At 34.9% G+C, this 20,313-nt stretch overlaps 1 protein-coding gene across 1 annotated transcript; it reads left to right on the forward strand.

Annotated features, from left to right (window-relative positions):
* The first annotated feature begins 1,246 nt into the window (after positions 1 to 1,246).
* LOC110101747 (probable serine/threonine-protein kinase PBL19) lies at positions 1,247 to 16,845 on the forward strand. Its single transcript, XM_020829790.2, has 4 exons — positions 1,247 to 2,039; positions 8,012 to 8,272; positions 14,868 to 14,990; positions 16,216 to 16,845. Exons 1-4 carry the CDS (start codon positions 1,644 to 1,646, stop codon positions 16,663 to 16,665), a joined length of 1,230 nt encoding a protein of 409 aa, XP_020685449.1. The 5' UTR covers positions 1,247 to 1,643; the 3' UTR covers positions 16,666 to 16,845.
* The last annotated feature ends 3,468 nt before the right edge of the window (positions 16,846 to 20,313 follow it).

The raw sequence follows: 20,313 nt of genomic DNA on the forward strand, positions 1-20,313 counted from the left end.
GGAAGAATGTTTACCACTTTCCAACAGAGAAATCGGTGTGAGTACGAGACGAAAGGAAGTTGCGTTTTTCAAGTTTTCTTCTCCATCAGTTTCTTCTCGCTTTTCCCATCTGATTATTTCTAAGAAGCTGAGAGGACGGAATGAAGACCGCTCGAATTCAAGTCAATTTTCTGATCATATGGCCAAATTTTACCTGCGATATTATAGGCAGAAAAAATTATTATGAGTGGTGTAGGTCATAATTATTTAGTTTCAGGTCATCTGATGTATGCTCTACACTCCAGAATGTCAATAACATGTCGTTACGCTGTTCTTTATTCTTTTACCGTGCGGCGACGACGCCGAACGCAGACCTGGACCGGTTATTCGCTATGTATTGGTTGATTTATGCAAACCGGGGTATTCGCTAGTATTGCCTCGCAATAACAGAATTGTTCCTGCCAAGATCAATACCTGCAATACCGAGCAATAACCAAGTAATTCCGATTTTGCTAAGGTTTGCTCGGTATTCGCGGGTATTGGTCTTGAAAGAGCGGCTATTTATCTTGTTTTGCAAGTAATCCTAGCAATACGAGCAAAACCGAGTATACCTAGCATAACACGAAATAGCAATATCGGGTCCGGTTCCGGGTTCATTGTCGGGCCGGCAGTAACGAGTTAAGAGGCCCGTGGCGACATGTTATTGACGTCGCACCACGTCATCTGATACACGGCGACACATAATGCGGTCAATTTGGGCGCTATATGTCATTCAATACACTATGTATTGAGTGACATGGCAAGTCTAAATTGACTTCTGAATGGAGATTGTATGACATGACTCGTCCAAATTAACCTCCAAATATGGAACTTTTATTTGGTCATGACACATAACGTAGCTCTACATCCGATTGAGAAAGTGAAACTTTGATTTTAATTATGAATATGTTATGTTTTTGTTAAAACTTGGTATAAAGTAATTTTGCATCTTTTTATGATTGGTTGTCTTAGATAAGTAAAAGTATTATAATTTTCTTCAAATTTTACTATATATTTATAAATATTTATGTCATTATTATAATATTTAAATATAATATATATTTATTACGTCATCCGGTTCGACCCCAATTCGACCCCGGTCGAACCATCAAATCTCTAACCCCTCATTTTTCCGGTTCATTGACAGATCCGATTTTGAAAGCCTTGCCTACAGCACTCATAATAATTTTTCGTGCCTATATATCGCACGTAATAATTTGGCCATGTGATCAGATAAATTGACTTGAATTCATGCGGTCTTCAGTTCCGTCCTCTCGGCCTTCTTAGAATAATCAGATGGGAAAAGGAGAAGAAACTGATGGAGAGAAAACTTAAAAACGCAATCTTCCTTTCGTCTCGTACTCACACCGATTTTCTCTGTGGAAAGTGGAAACCATTTCTTCCCTTTGCGTCGAAGCTTGCAGAATACCTCCACAAATCTCTTTCTCCCTCTCTCTCCATAGTTATTTCATCCTCTTGCCTTCCAGTTTCCTTCCTCTATTCGACTCTCCAGTCTTCAAACTCTATCTTTGATGGCTTGATTCGGTTCCATTGTTTCATCTTGGTTAGCTTAATGCGCGCAACAGAATAGAAGATCGTTCGAAGGCGAGCGCCTCTGTGGGATAATGGGGTGTTTCGGGTTCTTGAAGACGAAGCCGAAGAGCAGGAAGGAGCGGGGAAAGTCCGGGTCAGAAGCCCTAGCTGTTTCCGCTACTACAACTTCGTCTTCCAATTACGAAACTAGCCGATCGCATGACTCGACCGGTGGGAAGCAGACCAGTAAATCCTCAGTCTCGACTTCGTCGCAGCCGAGCATCTCGGCCATGTTTGAGGAGAAAGCTGGCGTTCTCCGCGTTTTCGAGCTCGCCGAGCTGCGGAGCGCTACTAATGATTTCAATCGGACGCTTAAGATTGGAGAAGGAGGGTTTGGGAGCGTTTATAAAGGATTCATTAAGCCTTTGGATGAGAAAAGCGGTAGAATTACGGTGGCCGTGAAGACCCTAAATCAGAGAAGTTTGCAGGTACTGTTTGGATTACTATTTAATTGAGCTGTATTTTGTTGTTTTTTGAACCAAAATTATAAAAAAATTTAAAATAAAGGGCTGGCGTCAAATTTTTGGCACTGGTCATTGTCTGCTTCTTGAAATAATTTAAATTAGTATTAGATTTGAATGTTTCCTGCGTGTAGAATTGATGGAGATTGAACTGTTACCATCATTCCAAAGCTTACATAAAAACGTGTGGGAATATATAAATAGGAAACTTAGAAGAAAGCAGCAAGGACCGAATTGAAACTCTAGAATGATGCGATAATTTTTTATTTTAGAAATCATATTTTTGTTTTGGCATTGCCCATCGGGGTAATTTCAGTTATGCTGCTATTTGAGGGCTGAGTCTGTACAGATAAGAATATTGTCATCTTCCATGATAGCTCAAGTTGTTTAGTTAGCAACGGTTCTTTCTACACTTGTTGAAACTTTCTTGTAAATGTTATCCATATTGCTGTAGTATTTAGTGTGAAGTGGAACTACGTAGTTTAATGTGCTGAGCAGTTTTTCTGTGATTGTAACAATAGCGCCATGGAAGATAAACAGGGCATTAGCTTTTTGTCACTGCGTGGGCAAATTGTGTAGTCTTTTATAGTTAAATTAGGTTATATTTTACTTTTCGTTTTATAACAAAAATTCTATGTAGCAAGTTGTTCATGTAATATGTTCAATGACTAGTTATAAAATTTAATTTCATTGTTTAAAAAAAGTCCAATTAACCTTTGCTAATAACATGTCTTCAAAGATCAATAATTTTTCACATTTTCAAATTCTATTATCTTAATAATGGGTACTTATTTCTTTTAATCATTTTCTTCTTGCTCTTAAATCAAACATCCATAACTGATACACTATGTTGTGTGGCCAAACTTTCTCTTGAAATCTCCTTTTATTTGGCTAAAGAATTTATTATTTTCAAGTGAAAAAATGTTCATTGTGAATTGATTGCTCCAATTTTAAAATTAATTAAGTGTTCTTCCCATTTCTTAAAATATATATTCGTTAAGTTCACATATTTCTATGAAACTAAATACAATTTCTCCCATTGCATTTTGTCTCTTATTACATACCCACCATGAAATTTCTCATATCCTACTAGAACCTATAGGTGCATTTGTGCAAACTTTAGCAATTATTCTTTCTCTCTAGTACATTATAAAAGTTTATTTATTTTCTACTGCATTTTATTTTTCTAACTTTCTTCAATGTCAATTTGAGAACATAAGTACGAATCACATTGATAATGTCCTTATAATTAACTTAATAACAACCACTTTTTGCTAACATTCTTCACCTCTAGAATTTTATCTTTGAACTCTATATATACTATTATTCCTATGATTTCTTATCATTAACATCTAAGCACACAATTAGCTTATAATTTTCTCTCATTTTCTTAGGTTTCTCCGTTTTCTATTTGGTTTCTTATAAACAAACATTATTGAATCTTTTTCTTGTCATTACATTATTTTTTTAATCTTCCCATTTTAAGTTCTAGAATTTCAAGCAACAAATTCAATCTAAGATTTTTGTCTTGTCAAGCCTTGTTTACTATTGGATTATGTCACACCTCTTATAGTTCACATCCTACCCAAACCTTGTATTCTTTTCTAACTAATCTACTCAAGTTGATATCTGATGCACCTTGGTATAAAAACAGCAACAAAATCCCAAAGATTCAACACAAAAATATTTTTTTATTGATAGAAAATCAAATACGAACAAAGAAAGATACAATGATCCTCTTTCGAGATGACCTTTTCTCCCAATCCCTAGACGCCGTTAGGATCCCTCACAAAAAGAAAAATGTAACACTCTTAAATCAAATTTTACATACAAATATAACATAAACCCTACTACTTATAGCTAACGATGAACAATAAATACTAAAATAACCCTCCCCCAATTCCCTCCCAAATCAACCCCCAAATATGTCCTCTTTAATTAGGAAATATCTCCTAATTAATCTCTCCCAAATCAACATGCATTCCTTATTAATTTTCCTCTCCTATTTGAATTCAAATAGGAGATCTTTCCCTCCTTAATTACCTCCTTCATTCCCTTCTTAATTACCCTCATAACATAATGAATTATTACTTTGTTGGGCCCACGAGAGGGGCCAAAATATCCCTTGATTTGATTTCAGGTTCCGCCCCCTCCACTGCCGTCTAAACCCTCTCTTGGCCTGCAAGTCGTAAACAATACTCCCCCGCCCCCCCCCCCCACAGATACCTCCTCAAGGTGGAAGGATGGGATGCTATCAAGGTTTTTTCAGCTGCTCAGTTTGTGGCCATGCTATAATCCACTAGAACCAAGCCAGAGCTTTTCTCTCCAGACATAGCCCTGCAGCTGCAAACTTCTCCTCATTCAACCCATTCATCAAGAAATACATCTCCACTCGGTATACCCACCCATAGGAATCCTCTTCTTCAAATATTGACATCCTCAACTTCCTCACCCTAGGATCATTACCACCCCAATAACTTCTTCCTTCTCCAGTGTATTGGTTGTCATGATCCCTCTATATTTCCCTTGTGTATCGAGGGTGGGACTCCCACATTTCTTCCATTCGTTTTTGCATGACACGATCCCATGATTCAGCTCGACCCCCTCCATCTTCGGTCGCCCACTCCCCTTTCCCGAAATGTTTCCCATAATGATCGGCCACTCCACCACACAATTCCCTCCTTGTTGTCTCCTCTCCCAGAAACACTCTTGATAGACGAAACTCTCCTCATCGAAGCCCTTTCGTCTGATCTCCTTTGCCTTATATATATAGCCAAGAAAATCCTGGTCAAATCTTGATTAGGGTTAGTAATTGGAATCACCGGTAGAATTTTGGATTGCATCTTCATGAGTTTCCTTAACATCTCTTTTATCCCTTTAAATTGACTCTCCATCCGATTCTCTATAGTTAAAGACTTCTTCATGCTGAATTTGAATTGCTCTATTTCGCCTTTCAACGCATCCACTTTCTTTGCTTCCATCTCTCCAATAATCTCGCTCTGATATCAATTTGATGCCTCTTGGTATCAAAACCAACAACAAACTTCAAGAGATTCAACACAAAAACATATTTTCTTATATAAAAAATCAAATACGAATAAAGCAAGATATAATGGTCCTCTTTCAAGGCTCTCCCAAACCCTAAATTCTACTAGGATCCTTCACAAAAAGAAAACTACAACACTCTCAAATCAAATTCTACATACAAATATAGCATAAACCCTATTACTTATAGCAAACAATAAACAATAAATACCAAAACAGCCCTCCTCCAATTTCTTCCCAAATCAGCCCCCAAATCAGTCCTCTTTAATTAAGAAATATCTCCTAATTAATCTCCCCCAAATTAGCCTACATTCCTTATTAATTTCCTCTCCTATTTGAATTCAAATAGGAGATCTTTCCCTCCTTCCTTAATTGCCTCCTTAATTCCCTCCTTAATTACCCTCCTAACATAATGAATTATTACTTTGTTGGGCCTCACAAGAGGGGCTGAAATCTCCCTGGATTTGGTTTCAGGTTCCGCCTCCTCCACTGTCGGTCTAGCCTCCCTTCGCCTGCAGTCGTAACAATATCCTTGCAAACTTTGTTTACTTCTCACAACTCTGGTTATATCATGGAACTGTGCTAACAGAGAGCATCTTAAGTCGAGCCAAATTTAAACTTGCATCAATTTAAGAATTTCAGCGTAATTTCGATTGGTTGTCAACTTAAAAGTAATACTTAACCTTTTTCACCAAGTCTCAGATGAACAATAATAATTTTCTTTGGCCGGCTTCAATATCAAATATTAGAGGATTTCAATGTTGGAGACCTACTCGTGGATTGGTGTACCTCTAGAAAGTGAAAGGTTGGTGGGTATTTGAATATTAGTGGAGAGAAGTCGATTGTTTTGGCTATGGAGGGAAAGAAGGGGATAGTGAGGAGGGGAAGCGTGAGATTGATTGGTTACTCGAAACCTAGCTCAGACTAGTGCAAGGTCAAATATGATGTAAAGCGATTCATCTTGGGTCATTAAAGGATATTCAATGTATTAAAAACGACCATGTGGTACATCAGTTAGTATGCCTCTTGGCACACTTAGAGATAACATGATAGAAGTGGAGCAATAATATCAATGATTATAGTTTCTAATGAGCATATTATCATTTTCCTTGTCTATTAGTGCAAACTCTTTTTTTTTTCATTCACTAGATTCATTGTCATGTTTCACACTCTCTGTGATATTCTCTAGAATTAAAAGCGTAAATAGGTTTAAGCGTGCGAAATGTTTATTAGAATCAGGCCAAATCAGTTGGATAGTCTAACCCTTTTAACATTTCCTCATTAACTAAAGTGTTGAAGTCCTTCGTAGGGGAACCTAATCTTGTGTAAGGCGCTGATAATTTGTTTACTTAGTGTGTGTAGGAATGACTCGAGCTACTTGACATGTACATCATCCTCAACCGATTCTTCTTGTTGATTTGGAAGTAAGGCATTTTAGCCTTGTCAAACTTGCTCATAGATATGATCATTTCTCATCCAATTACTATGATGAGTATGACCTTCAAACAAATTCTAAGCTGACTTTACGTTATGAAATGGAATCCCTTATACTATTTAGTTGTGCTCTGGATTGGACAAATGTTATAAAGAATGTTAGATTGGACTAAACAATTTATAAGAGCATCAGTAATAAGAATAATATCCTAAATGAGATAAGGGCCAAAATGATCCACAACTATTTAAAAGTATTATTTTAATGCCTTTAATTTTAATGCCTTTACTTTTAAATGGGACCTAAATAATCCCATAAAAGGGCTAATTTGGTCCCTATTTAAAGAGTGAAGGGACCAAATTGACACTTTTATATAGTCAGGGATTATTTTGGTCCTTTAAAAAAGTTAGGGGACCAATTTGATTATTTTCTCTATCCTAACTTTGTGTTGATTAACAAAAAAGGCTGTTGTGCATGGTGTTGATTGTAAAGCAAACATTTTGGAGGCTACCATGTCTGCCTCCTATAGATGGTTAAGGAACTCATGTTCTGGGCCAGATTTGGGCCACATATATCATTATTTTGTCATAGGAGGCTGCATGGCAGCATTGACAAGTTGTGGCCAATAATTATTTGTTTTCAAGGAAATGACTAGAGAACCATGTTATCAAACAATCCAGTGAAGAAATAATTTCTAAGAAATCACCTATTGCATGGAAGGGGTTTCAATGAGGAAGCTTATGAGTTAAAGGGTGATTTAAAATTTTAAATGACAATGGTGGCAGTGTTGATGGTGATGAATGAAGTTTACTAGACGATGACATTTCACTTCAACAGATTCTCTAAGGGTTGGTGCTTGTTATTATGTCTAACTTTATGTATTTTAAGAGGTTAATACATAAAAGATATACTTTTGTCAAACCATGGCTAAAGTATCAAAATTTTATTTTTAGTTTTTCTCACTTCACTTTAGTAGATATTTGCCATTGGTTTATTTTGGCTGTCAGTTGATTGATTTACTCCAATGTTAAACGCTCTTTTCAAATTCAGCTTTTGTGCTTTTGTATCTGTACTATGCTTACTGTTGTGTTATTTGGCGGTTGTCTCGTGAACATATTTTCCTATGGCTGACTTTCTCTTTGAAAGTTACCGCATAAGGATCTAATATGTGCCAATAATTTTTTGTGGGTTTTTTTTTTTTTTCTATATATGAGAAATCTTTAAGATCTTTTCTTTGCATGAACTTTAATTTTCTTGCTTTCTGAGTGATTGTTAAATCCGATGCTTATAACTGTAATTAAAGCGAAGTATTTTCTCTGGGGGATTTTTTTTTTCATGATTCAACTTCTATTGGATACTGTAATGATGTTAAATTTCTTTCGCAAATTTCCACAAGTCAATATTTCTAGTTTATTTAATTATGCTTAAATATATTGTACTTCTATATATTATTTTCTGTCAGGGTCATAAGCAATGGTTGGCTGAAGTTCAATTTCTGGGAGTTCTTGAGCACCCAAATCTTGTGAAACTCATAGGTTACTGTTCTGATGAGGATGAAAGAGGGATACAAAGGCTATTGGTTTATGAATACATGCCAAATAAGAGTTTAGAATACCATCTATTCAACAGAGCTGCCCCTCCCCTTCCCTGGAATGTACGACTGAAGATTGCTTTGGGAGCTGCAGAAGGCTTGGCTTTTCTGCATGAAGGTTTAGAACTTCAGGTTCCTATTCATAAACTTTTCTTATTAATTGTAATGCACTGTGATTTATGTGTTATCCTCCATCCATGATGATTAAATTCTAAGAAAGTAATGCAAAAACATGGACAAAATGCAATTTGTTGCTTTGTTTAATGAAATACCTTGTCAATAAACGTACAAACTGGATTTGATTCTGTTACTTTCATAATATCTGTGTAAAAGAACAAGAAATATGAAAGGCAGAGTTATGAAACTGCAGTAAACATTTGATTGAGACCATAGCTGAAATTTTGCAATCCCTAAGTTAAAAAAAGAATTAAATAACATTGAAAGATGCCAAAAAAATTGCATACTCTCATGGTCTTCATAATGATGGTTACGTTGTAGGCTATGAAAACCCCCATCCAAATCTGTTCATGTATAGTAAAGTTATTTTGAGTTGTTTTTTTTTAAAACAAATGGGATATCAGATAAGATATTACTTAAAGATTTTGTTCTCTAGCAAGGACTTCATGTTATAGTTCAAAGTTTCCCATAGGCATAAGATTTTATGATTAATTATCTCTTGAGACCATGAAAGAGAATTTTTTTATTACGGCTATTCGGTATGCTTTATAATGCTTGGATTTTACCCGAAGCAATTTGGATTGGGGAGAAATATATACCACTTCTCACAATAGATGTTGGGGAAATGAGAACAAACCTGATCATGATTCCATGGTTTCGTTGTCTCAAGTTCTCACGATGGTGAATTTCATTATTTGATGTTCTTGTTGGTACCTAACGTGTCATTGAAATGCGTGTAAGATTTTGCTTTAAGGCGGTTGACATGCTCTTTGGATCATGCAAGCACGTATCATCAAGCTAAATTAGAAAAGTTTTTAATTATATGTGAAGAAAAATGTCTACCATTTGAAACCATCAAAGCTCAATTATTTGTCTTGTTTGTGACCTTTTTTATATCAAAAACTGTTTATGGTTTCACATTCAGGTTCATTTAATTGTATTTTAGTCATTTGCATAATTTATGGTTCATGCAGGGTTATTTTTCTTTCATTTGCAAGTGCGATAGGAGTGTGTGTATTGTGATTTAAAATTTCTTACAAGTGTTTGAAATTATTTATTCGGTAAACATTTTGTTCACGCTTTTGCCTAGGCAGGTCCTGTGTAGGAAGAATTTACAACTATAAATAAGAGTGCCTTGCATGTTATTTTCCCATTTAATTATATGCTATTCCATGGGATAATGAGGAGTTCCTGCTTTTATCCATTGGCAAGCTACTGGAGTTTCATATGTTCATTTTTGGTCATTTTACACGACTTATAGTATAATTTTAGGTGTTTTTTTAATCTTAATTCTACGCTTTTCACGTTTTTTCATTGTGAAGGCATTTTGTCCCAAAATTATTTTTGTTTGATCATTTAGGTGAATTTAGTCAGCATTTTTGTTCACCCCAACATAAGGAGTACTAGAAAATCTAACAGGTCTTCCCATCATGCTAAAAAATGCATGTATAGATAGTGTGCAAGAGATACCATGATAAAAAACAAGTTCCCCGCCATTTCAAGAAAGGCATATATAGGTTGTGGCACTTAGACAACTAGTGTTCATTCTGACCATTTTTAGAAATGTGTTACAGACATGATTGTGGGTTCCCTACACAGAAAAAAAAAATCCTAGATACATTAAGAAAGACATTTATGGGGATTATGCAAGGTGACGAGGCCACTTTGTTTTCCTAGCGTGATGTTGTGACATGCTCATGAGGATGAATGAGAGATTTAAAGAAAATGTGAAAGAGATGGAGGAGAGAGACAAGTGGTGATGTAGAACGGGGAGGAGGCTTGACTCCTAAACGTCTGGGACAGCGGTTCCGAGCAGTTCTAGGCAGCACTGGTCGCTCCTAGAGGGGCTGGACAGCAGCAAACTGCTGCGGGAAACTCTGGACAGCATATTGGAGGTCTTGGGAAGATCCTGGACAGCTGTTTGAAGCCTTCGCGATGGTGATACGGTAAAGGAATTCTTGCTGGAGTTGATGGGCAGCAAGCTGTCCTTCTTTGGACAGCAACCGGAAGGTTTATAGGTTCAAAACTGTGGAGTTTCCTTTGCTGGAATCTCAAAACAGCCAAGGAGAACACTCAGGAATATGAAGAAACAGGTTTGGAAGCAAGGTTACGGTCCAGGAGGGGGAGAATAAGAGATTAAATCTTACCTAATTGATTTCCTAATTAAGGTAAGAAATAAAAGGAAAGGGGGAGGGAGAGGGGCCGGTCCAAAGGGGGATGGAAGGATAGGATTTAATTGAATTAAATTAGAGGTGGGCCCAATCAATCAATTAGCTATTTGATTAAATCTGAAAATTGATTTCAGATTTAAAAGATTAGGAAAGTTTCCAAATTTAAGAACAAGTCATTTGGAAAGAATTCAAAATTCAAATGTCATGAAATTTGGATTGAAAGGGGCTTAATTTGGGGAGTTAATAAGGGAGTAATAATGGCTAGAATTAATGAGAGAGGGGGATTTAATGAGGTTAATTAAGACTTCTTAATTTGGTTTAAAGATTAGGGAAGAAAATAATTCACTCCAATTTAAGTTTCAAATTCAAATGGATGTAAATTAAGAACTTTCCTAAAATAGAATCACTAATTTAGGAAAGAATTTGAATTTTGAATTTGAATAATTTCAAATTCAAATCATTCCCTAAATTAACCCAACCAAATTAGGAAATCCCAAAGAGGGTGGGAGGAAAGGTGAGGCCGGCGGCTAGGGAGCCATGGCCGGCGGTTGGAGGATCTTCGGGTGAGGTGGCCGGTTAATAAACGAAAATAAAACAAAGTGATCTCGGTCGTCGATCTTCAGCTCCTCCTCGGATTGGCATGGACGGTTGGATGTCCGCATCAAGTGGCCAATGAGAGACTCAGGCGGTGGATCAAGCACTATTGGCATGAAGCAAGGGACAAGGATTGGGAGAGTAGATAAAAAAGGTAGAAAGTTAGCGCATATGAAATTTGTATAAGATTTTTTTTTTAAGGGAATCGGATGACCCTCATTATAACCCCTCAAAAGGCATTTGAACAATGATTATCTCAATGCTTGGGGCTGTTAGGACATCCCCAAAATCAAGGGTCAAAAAATTACCCCATATATATTTTATTTCCATATATTGTTTCCTTTTTTTTATTCTTTTGTGTGTGTGGGGGGAGGGGGGAGGGGGGGGGATTGTATGTGTGTGCAAACTCTCTTGACAATTTTTTTTCCTTGCATCCCATGCAAATCAGTTTATGCCTCCACCTAAGCACATAGAAGGCTATCTGGACTATTTTAATGCCTTGAATGCATTGGAGTTGCTCAGGTGGATGAGTGGCTTTACCCTTAGAGATATGATACAAAATGAGCACTTACGTGAAAAGGTTGGAGTAACTCCAGTAGAAGATAAGATTAGAGAGAGTTGCCTTAGATGGTTTGGTCACATAAAACGGCGACCTTCCGATGACCCGGTTAGGAGAGTAGAGGTATTAGATTTGACTTATGTTAAGAAAGGTAGAGGCAGACCTACAAAGACTTGGTTAGAAAATATTAGGAATGATCTTTCTTCATTAGATTTAAACGAGAATTTGATTTTTAATAGGACATAATGGAGAAAACGGATTCCTGTAGCCGACCCCACGTAGTAGGATAAAGGCTTGATGTTGTTGTTGTTGAATGCATTGGAGTTGCCTGTTTAGTTGAGCAATGAATTTAGTCAATCTTGTGTCATGTTATATTTGTTTTTATTGTCATTGCATTTGATCCAATCAGCTTGTGGATTACATTTATGGTATTCTTGTTTGTTGCTTTAATATGTTTGGTATGGATGCTAGACTTTAAGATTACGGTCATTAGAAAAGCAATATGTGGTGGATTTATGCAAACATATTGAAAGAAAAATTTTAAATGGCATGTGTACCATGTGATTGTAATAGGAAATACTTGAGTTCGCAAGTAACCCTAAGGGAAATACTTGAGTTCGCAAGCAAACCTAACAATGATTTGTGAAAAATAGCAAGAAAACTGCTGATTGCAGCAGAAAACAGCAACGTCACAATAATCTTCTTGAGAATATGGAGAAAATTGAGAAAAAAATGAAGAATTCCACTAGCAGATGCAGGAAAATAGTAAACGATACAAGTTTCTTAAATTCGAGAAGAAGAAACAACTCTCCAAATCTCTAGCCAAGCAGCCCAAATGACAAATCCTAGATCTCAAGTTTGATTTCAAACTCAAGATGAAAACCCTAATTCTCCCAAAGGAACTAATTAAAATAAAGAGAACAAATACAAAATCCCTAAACAGCCCCTAATTCAAATTTTCCCTCTCAAAATAGGTTTAATTAAGTCGTGGGCCACATCCCTCCAACCGGCCCCTCTCTCTTTTCCCCTTGGTTCCGCCCCCTCTTGTAGCAAAGAACCGGTCCAGGTTGGACCGGTTCAATTGGCCCTAGGGCCAGCCTAACAGATTGGTCGTGTTGTTGTGTTTTGTGAAGGATTTGAGCGTTGCCATAGTGTTGTAGTTGTTGTTGGTTGCATTTTGTTCTTTTATTTGTGCCTCATCCTATTCCACTCTTTATTTTAGAGTAAAAGCTCAAAATAGTCCCCCAACTATTGATAAATTTCTAATTTAGTTCTAGAGTTTCGTATTTCTCCAATTATACCCTCAATTATTAAGAATCTATGTTGCACCGATACGGATACGGCGACACGGATACGACACGATACGGACACGGGATACATCAATTCTTAAAAATACAGGATATGAGTACGGCGCGGACACGGTATTATAATTTATAAATCATACATAAAAATTAAGAAAGCAATTAAAACATAATATTTGAAATTACAAAAAAAAATGAAAGTAACATCATTTGTAACCTTGTAGCTTATAATATCAAAATAAAAGTAAACATTTAATGTTTAGTACAACAATAAAAGCATAAGCATAAATTTTCTATCACATAAAGTTTTAACTATTGAGTAGAAGGAATGATATGATTAGCTTCTTCAGTGGTTTGTCTTTGAACTTCTATATCATCTTCAATAAATATCATAGCTTCTAATTTAGGCTCATCAACTGAAATATTAGAAATTTCTAATATTCCCATATCATCAAGATACTCAAATCCATCTCTGAAATGAGAGAAACTCAGTCGCAGCCGCGGAAGTAAATACGACGGATCTTTTTTTCAGATTTTTTTGTTTTTTAATGGACATGTGTATCGGATACGCATGTCCTTTTGAAATTAAATAGTATTTTAATTGGATAAGGCAAAGCCATATCCGACACGTATCGGTGCCATATCGGAGGCGTATCCGTGTATCGGTGTATCGGATACAACACGACTTCATAAATAGGTGTATCGGTGCAAGATAGTTAAGATTTGAGTCAACTTAATCCCAAAGCCTAAAATAAGAGTTAAAGTTAACCCTCAATTATTAAGACTTGAGTCAATTTAGTCCCAAAGTCTAAAATAAGAGTTAAAGTAAATTCCAAAGTTAAATATGAAGATTTTTTTAGTTATATTTTTTTAAAGCGAAATCTAATTTAATTGTAATTTTTATTATGTTAGATTTCGCTCTAAAAAAATACTAAAAATACCCTTCATATTTTACTTTGGAGTTAACTTTAATTCTTATTTCAGGTTTTGGGACTATATTGACTCAATTATTTATAGTTGAGGGACTAAATTAATGCAATGCAAAATTTTGGGACTAAATTGGACATTTATTAATAGTCAGGGGATTATTTTGAACTTTTACTTCTTTATTTTGGGCTTATTTTTTTTTTATGTAGAATTTGAATTGAGAGTGCTGTAGTATTTTTTTTTTGTAAGGGATCTTAGCCGTGTTTAGGGTTTGGAAGGAAATGTCCTCTCGAAAGAGAACCATTGTATCTTGTTTTGTTCATATTTGATTTCCTATCAATAAAAATCTATCTTTTTGTTGAATTTCTTGGAATTTGTTGTTGTTTTTGATACCAAGGTTCATCACATGCACTAGAATCTTTGCATTCACAAAAGAAATTAGGACAGAGAAATGCTAAAAAGATTCAATATTTGCAAAAAATAAAATAAAAATTCAAACTTGCTATTTAATTTCTAGGAAATCGTCTTCTATGGGCTATTTTGCTAACCTTTTAGCTTTTTTTTTTTGTGTGTGTGGTTAATTAAAAAAAAAGCCCATATATTTAACTTTAACATATAATCCCCATTTATTTTTGAATTATACACATAACACCCATAGCTCTCAGATATGTGTATAAAAACTTACGCAGACTATGCGTGAGGGGTTGTGTGTATTTTTGAAAATAATAGGGGTATGCATATGATCTTTTATCAGGAGAACATTAAATATTGGACTTCTAAAGTTATAATGGCTACATCTAATAACTTCACGTATGTATTCACGCCTCTTGGCTAGTTTAACTCATAATAGAACATGCATTAACGTGATTTATTTTATTTTATTGTCAAATTATCTACGATTTGCTTTGGATTTTCGAGTTATTTGGTATACTATTTCGTTTTAGTTACCTTGTTTTTAGATGCAGCACAGTTTCTCACTAAAATTCTCTTCTGGACAGGTCATTTACAGGGACTTCAAAACATCAAATGTCTTGCTAGATATTGATTTTAAGCCTAAATTGTCTGATTTTGGGCTTGCAAGGGAGGGTCCTGCAGGAGACAATACTCATGTGTCTACAGCGGTAAGTCCTGTTTGAGTTATAACCAGTATGTGTTAGTTTTTTTTCTGGTATCTAAAACTGATGGAAATTTGCTCACATCAAAAAGGAATGAACTGATTAAACTCGAGCTTTGCCAAAGGAAAATTTTTAGATATCCTGCGAAATTTTGGTCAGGATAGATCTCAAATTTATTGCATTTGCTCAGTTAAAATTTATATTGAACTCATTTTAAAATAAATTTAATTGCTTTGAAATCTATCGTGAGAGATTCATCCTGGTAAAAAATTTGATTAGGATGTTTGGAACCAATTTTTTTCGTTTGCCAATTTTTCTTAAGTTTCACTTTATCTCATATATTATGAATGTTTTACTGGGAGTAAGATGATCATTTCCAAGCTTAGAAATTATACCTATGCTAATGCTTGATCTATATTTTTTCAAATTATGCCCCTATTTTACCTGTAAAGCCTTTAATCCTTATGGAGATTTGAGTATCTATTAACTTTTCTGCTTTTTTGCTTCTACATGTAAGGAAATTCTGGGTTGTTTTTTATTATAGTCAACCGTTGGTTTTCATGGTAACTTTGTTTTAGAGTAAATAATCAAAATAGTTCCCAAATTTTTTAAGTTTGTCTATTTTAGTTGTAAATGAGGATGCTCAAGTGGATGAGTGGCTTTACCCTTAGAGATAGGATACAAAATGAGCATATACGTGAAAAGGTTGGAGTTGCTCCAGTGGAAATAAGATTAGAGAGAGTCTCGCCTTAGATGGTTTGGTCACATTAAATGGATGCCTTCTGACGACCCGGTTAGGAGAGTTGAGGTATTGGATTTGACTTATGTTAAGAAAGGTAGAGGTAGACCTAAAACAACTTGGTTAGAAAATATTAGAAATGATCTTTCTTTAATAGATTTAAATGAGCATTTGACTTTTAACAGGACAAAATAGCAAAAAAGGATTCATGTAGCCAACCTCACGTAGTGGGACAAAGACTTGATGTTGTTGTTGTTGTTATTGTATTTTAGTTGTAAATGTTTTTGGGTTTTCTTCAACGCACTAAATATGAATCAATTTGGTCACACCATCAACTTATAAAAAATCTGTGGGGGAAGCTTTCTATGAAAACATTTTAGACCTAGCTCAAACTACTTGAATTGAATTTAAAAAATCTCCTCTCAAATTCCATTTAATTATAGAATATAAAGCTTTGTATGAGTCTGTGAAATTATTTTCTGGTATGATCAGGTAGTAGGTACCTATGGCTATGCTGCACCAGACTACATAGAAACAGGCCATCTTACAACCAAGAGTGATGTATGGAGCTTTGGAGTAGTCCTCTATGAACTCCTCACCGGTCGCCGCTCCCTCGATAGAAACCGTCCAACTAACGAACAAAAGCTTTTGGATTGGGTTAAACAGTTCCCGATCGAAAGTAAGAGATTCAACATGATTATGGATCCAAAGTTGAGATACCAGTATTCTCTGAAAACTGCAAGAGAAGTTGCTAAGCTTGCAAATAGTTGCCTAGTGAAGCATGCCAAGGAAAGACCCAAGATGAGTGAAATTGTACAAGTGATAAAACAAGCTGTGGAAATGACTGAAATAGCTTCAGGTGGGAAGGTAGAGGCCAAAGAAGAGAATAGTGCTGTGGCTGATTTGGACAAGGGGAAGCGACCTGAATCATCAAATTGTTAAATGATGATAAAGGGAAGCTGTTTCAGGAAGAAAAACCTCTCCTTGTTCTGATTTTTTTATGTTTTTTTGGAATTAAATTGTAGTAAATGAGAGAATTTGATGGCTACCTATATTTATTCATCATTTGTTATTGTTGTAATTAGTATGGATTTGAGAACAATTTGATGATATTTTGAAGCATTTTAACTATAAATGTACATTTTTTTTCTTACTGAATTCATGGAAGTTGGTGAATTGAAATATTATTGTTATGATGGTATGAAACTTCAATGTTGATGAACATGGATGGAACTATAAATTTGTGTGGGCATGCAATATTTGGGAACATGCAAGATGAACATTGGAAATGGAGGGATAGTTCCCAAGTGGTGCCAATTCTTGTTTTGATTAGGTCAATGTAATCATTATTTAAATTTAGGGGGTATAAGATTTAGTTTAGCTCTCTCATGAAAGATCTAGATTTTAGGGTTACTTGAATTTTGATCATTGATTAACTTACTTAGTTGGGTTTGTCACAAAAAATATAAATTTAGTTAAAAACCTAATTTAGCTCTTCAAGATATATTCTAATTTTATAAGCCTAAATTTATTTTTGGGTTAGCTTGTCGAGTTGGGTTCGGATTATCAAAACTTAAAATAACGATCTATGTGATCATTAAGGTTTTGTTTGGGACAACTTTCTTGTTGCTTTTTAAAGTAGCTTGTTAGTGCAAAAATAAATTTAAACTTAAGATTTTTATATTAGAAAACTGTTTTAAAAAGCAACCAGAATATCGTCCCAAACGAAACTTAAGTTTTCAATAACACGCAACATAATCCAATAACCAATGAAAATTCAAAGATCTTGTGAGTTTTGTAATTACAAAATGAATGGCCTACTTTTGACATTTGACTGGATCTCTTAAATTAAATTTCTATCAAAATTATTATAAAATTATTCATATTATGTAAATTAACTCTAAAGTAGCCTATGTATATATAATAAAGAGTGTTTCTAGTATTAAAACCACAAAATTGAAAAATGATTCTATGTTTGTAATGAGATCACTCTTATTTATTAACAACTTTAATTCCTTTGAAAGCATATTATAATATATCTCTGTTATTAATTTTTATTTTAGCTTCAAGAGTTGTCACTCTATCTTACCAATAAATAAAAGAAATTCTTAAACATTAACTCCTACCTCCTATCAATGAATGTACCCCAATAGATTAGTAAACAACCCTTTTTCCTCAAGAACTCCGAAGAAAAATATTACAACAATGAAGTTTGAGAAGATGGGTGTAGAAGGTTGGAATTATTATTGTTGGAGGGACAATTAAGTTTTTTTTAATCTTATATTATATTATGTTGACCAATTTAACTAGTAGGACCTAATTCAGATTCCCTATCAACCAAAGCCCTACATGAGGTCCTGGTTGCGTCCCATTGGGTACCCAAACTCTACGCGGGTGGGCTTTGCCCACCCATGCCCATTCATGACGACTTTTGGGTTTTCGTGTCCACCCATACCCACCCACTTTCAATGCTTTTTGAACTCGATATGTCACAAACTGATGGCCTTGAGGCTTATTGCACTTTGCTCTGAGTGTAAACTCTCAAGCCACATATCAAAATTCATCATGATAGCATCGCGGTTCATTTTGTGTACTTCACACTGAGAATTACGGTAATATACAACATACATTGATTAGCACTGTAAATCAATTTATCCTCCAATGTTGACTACTTATCGATGAGGCTAGGCATACCCATACCCACCCATACCTATTGTGTATGGGTGGGTACGTGGTTGGGTGTGGGCATGGGTACCCAATGCAAGGCTCTGCTATTAACATCATGGATCTCATGTTTGATCTATTTGATTTGGTCCACATGTTGATCTCAACCTAAATTAATATAGATGAATTATGATAATTCACTTTTCCTTCGTTCCTCTCATGTAAACCTAATCACCTAAGGATAATACTACTTTGTAATGCAAAAGGTTAAAAGCCATTGTGCATCAAAATGATTATATTTGGAAGTAAGACCTATATAAATCAAAGAGTGATGCTAAGCTAGAGACTAAGAACTCTATGTGATAAGTTATTGATTAATATTCCTCCATAAATAATAACTAATTAAATTTACATCATTTGTTTTGTGCTCAATAACTTCTATATAAGATTGTCATTAATAATTTTTTCGTGCATTTACTTACAGAATATTTTTTGTATGTTATTTACATATCTAACAGTCAAAACATTAATATTACATGCATACCACCCATAGAATAAATATGGATGCATGAAATGAAAATTTAAAGTTTATAGGGTGATTAGCGGTATGAATGAAATATACATGTGGTATATTTGGTATATTAATATTTTTGGTGTTAGATATGCAAATAACATGAAATAAAGTGGTATGTATGTAAATCGCCCTAATTTTTTAGACCAAGAATTATTGAATATATGCTTGCTTCTACGTAAATGGCATGCGGCTACTCCTCAAATCACCTGAAATAGCCAACATATTAGACACTACATATCTATATTATTATAATGAAAACTAGAGAAAAACTTCACCTTCTTTTTAGCCACTCAATGATCACCACTTAGCCATCTTTTAGGTTATCTCTGTAGTTAGCAGTAAGCACACCTCTCTATCTTCTTTTAATGAAGTGACACTAGAGAGATGGAGGAGTTGAAGCAATTGTGCAAAGAGGCATTTAAGCCTCTCACAATTTAGAAACTTCCTTATGCCCTACCTTCACATCATCACTATTCACATTCCTCATGAGCCTTTATCAAATAGTAAGGTGAACATTCAAAACTTAAGAGCTCCATTGCTAAACATTATATTTGAAATTATAAAGAAGATGACAAGTAATAATATTCAATTCTCTCTCTCTCTCTCTCTCTCTCTCTCTCTCTCTCTCTCTCTCCTCGTTCATAATTTATAACCCTCCAACATTTCTTTACTAACCAAAAATTACACTAATACTTCAAGGTTGATATAATTGCATTTCAATTAGTCTTTAGCATCATTTCAATTAGTCTTTAGCGTACACATTTTATTCTCTACACTTCATTTTCCCTACTACAACTCATATTAGATCTAGGGTGTCAAAACGGGATAGTAAGTCAATTTTGACCCGAAATTGTGATCCTACCTGAACCCGATCAACCTAAATTAGACTTGTTTAATAAACGAGACTCAAATTTGACCCGCTAACAATCTAAACCTGACCCATTAATCCATTTTAATTAAAAAAAATTATGACTTGTTAATGATAAATTTTAGATCAATTATTAAGAAGACGATCATACTAGAAAATAAAAAAAAAAATCAAGAAAAAAAATAAATATAACTTTCAGATCAAAATTGAATTAGTTGATCAATTTGAATTCGGCTTATTTTATAAACATGTCAAAATTCATATCTCAATCCAAATACTTTTATTAAACATGTCCAAATTATTTGGGTCGGTCCAATCCAACGTCCGATTAACAATCGGGTCATGACACTCCATCAGAGCGAGAAATTATTCTGTGCGGACACCGCATATAACTCTGTATTCGGAGACGAATCAAGCACATCACCCCATACACAACACAAAAGACAGTGGGTGCGAACAAAACAAAGAGATGACCTGACTTGCT

Source organism: Dendrobium catenatum, unplaced genomic scaffold (genome assembly GCF_001605985.2).
Source record: "Dendrobium catenatum unplaced genomic scaffold, ASM160598v2 fragScaff_scaffold_772, whole genome shotgun sequence".
NCBI classification, from domain to species: Eukaryota; Viridiplantae; Streptophyta; class Magnoliopsida; order Asparagales; family Orchidaceae; genus Dendrobium; species Dendrobium catenatum.

Excerpts from the sequence above, each read along its gene's own strand:
- LOC110101747 (XM_020829790.2), top strand. The coding sequence starts at position 1,644 with ATGGGGTGTTTCGGGTTCTTGAAGACGAAGCCGAAGAGCAGGAAGGAG. Across the intron at positions 8,273-14,867 it reads ATGAAGGTTTAGAACTTCAG|GTCATTTACAGGGACTTCAA; the intron begins GTTCCTATTCAT and ends TCTTCTGGACAG. Across the intron at positions 14,991-16,215 it reads ATACTCATGTGTCTACAGCG|GTAGTAGGTACCTATGGCTA; the intron begins GTAAGTCCTGTT and ends TGGTATGATCAG.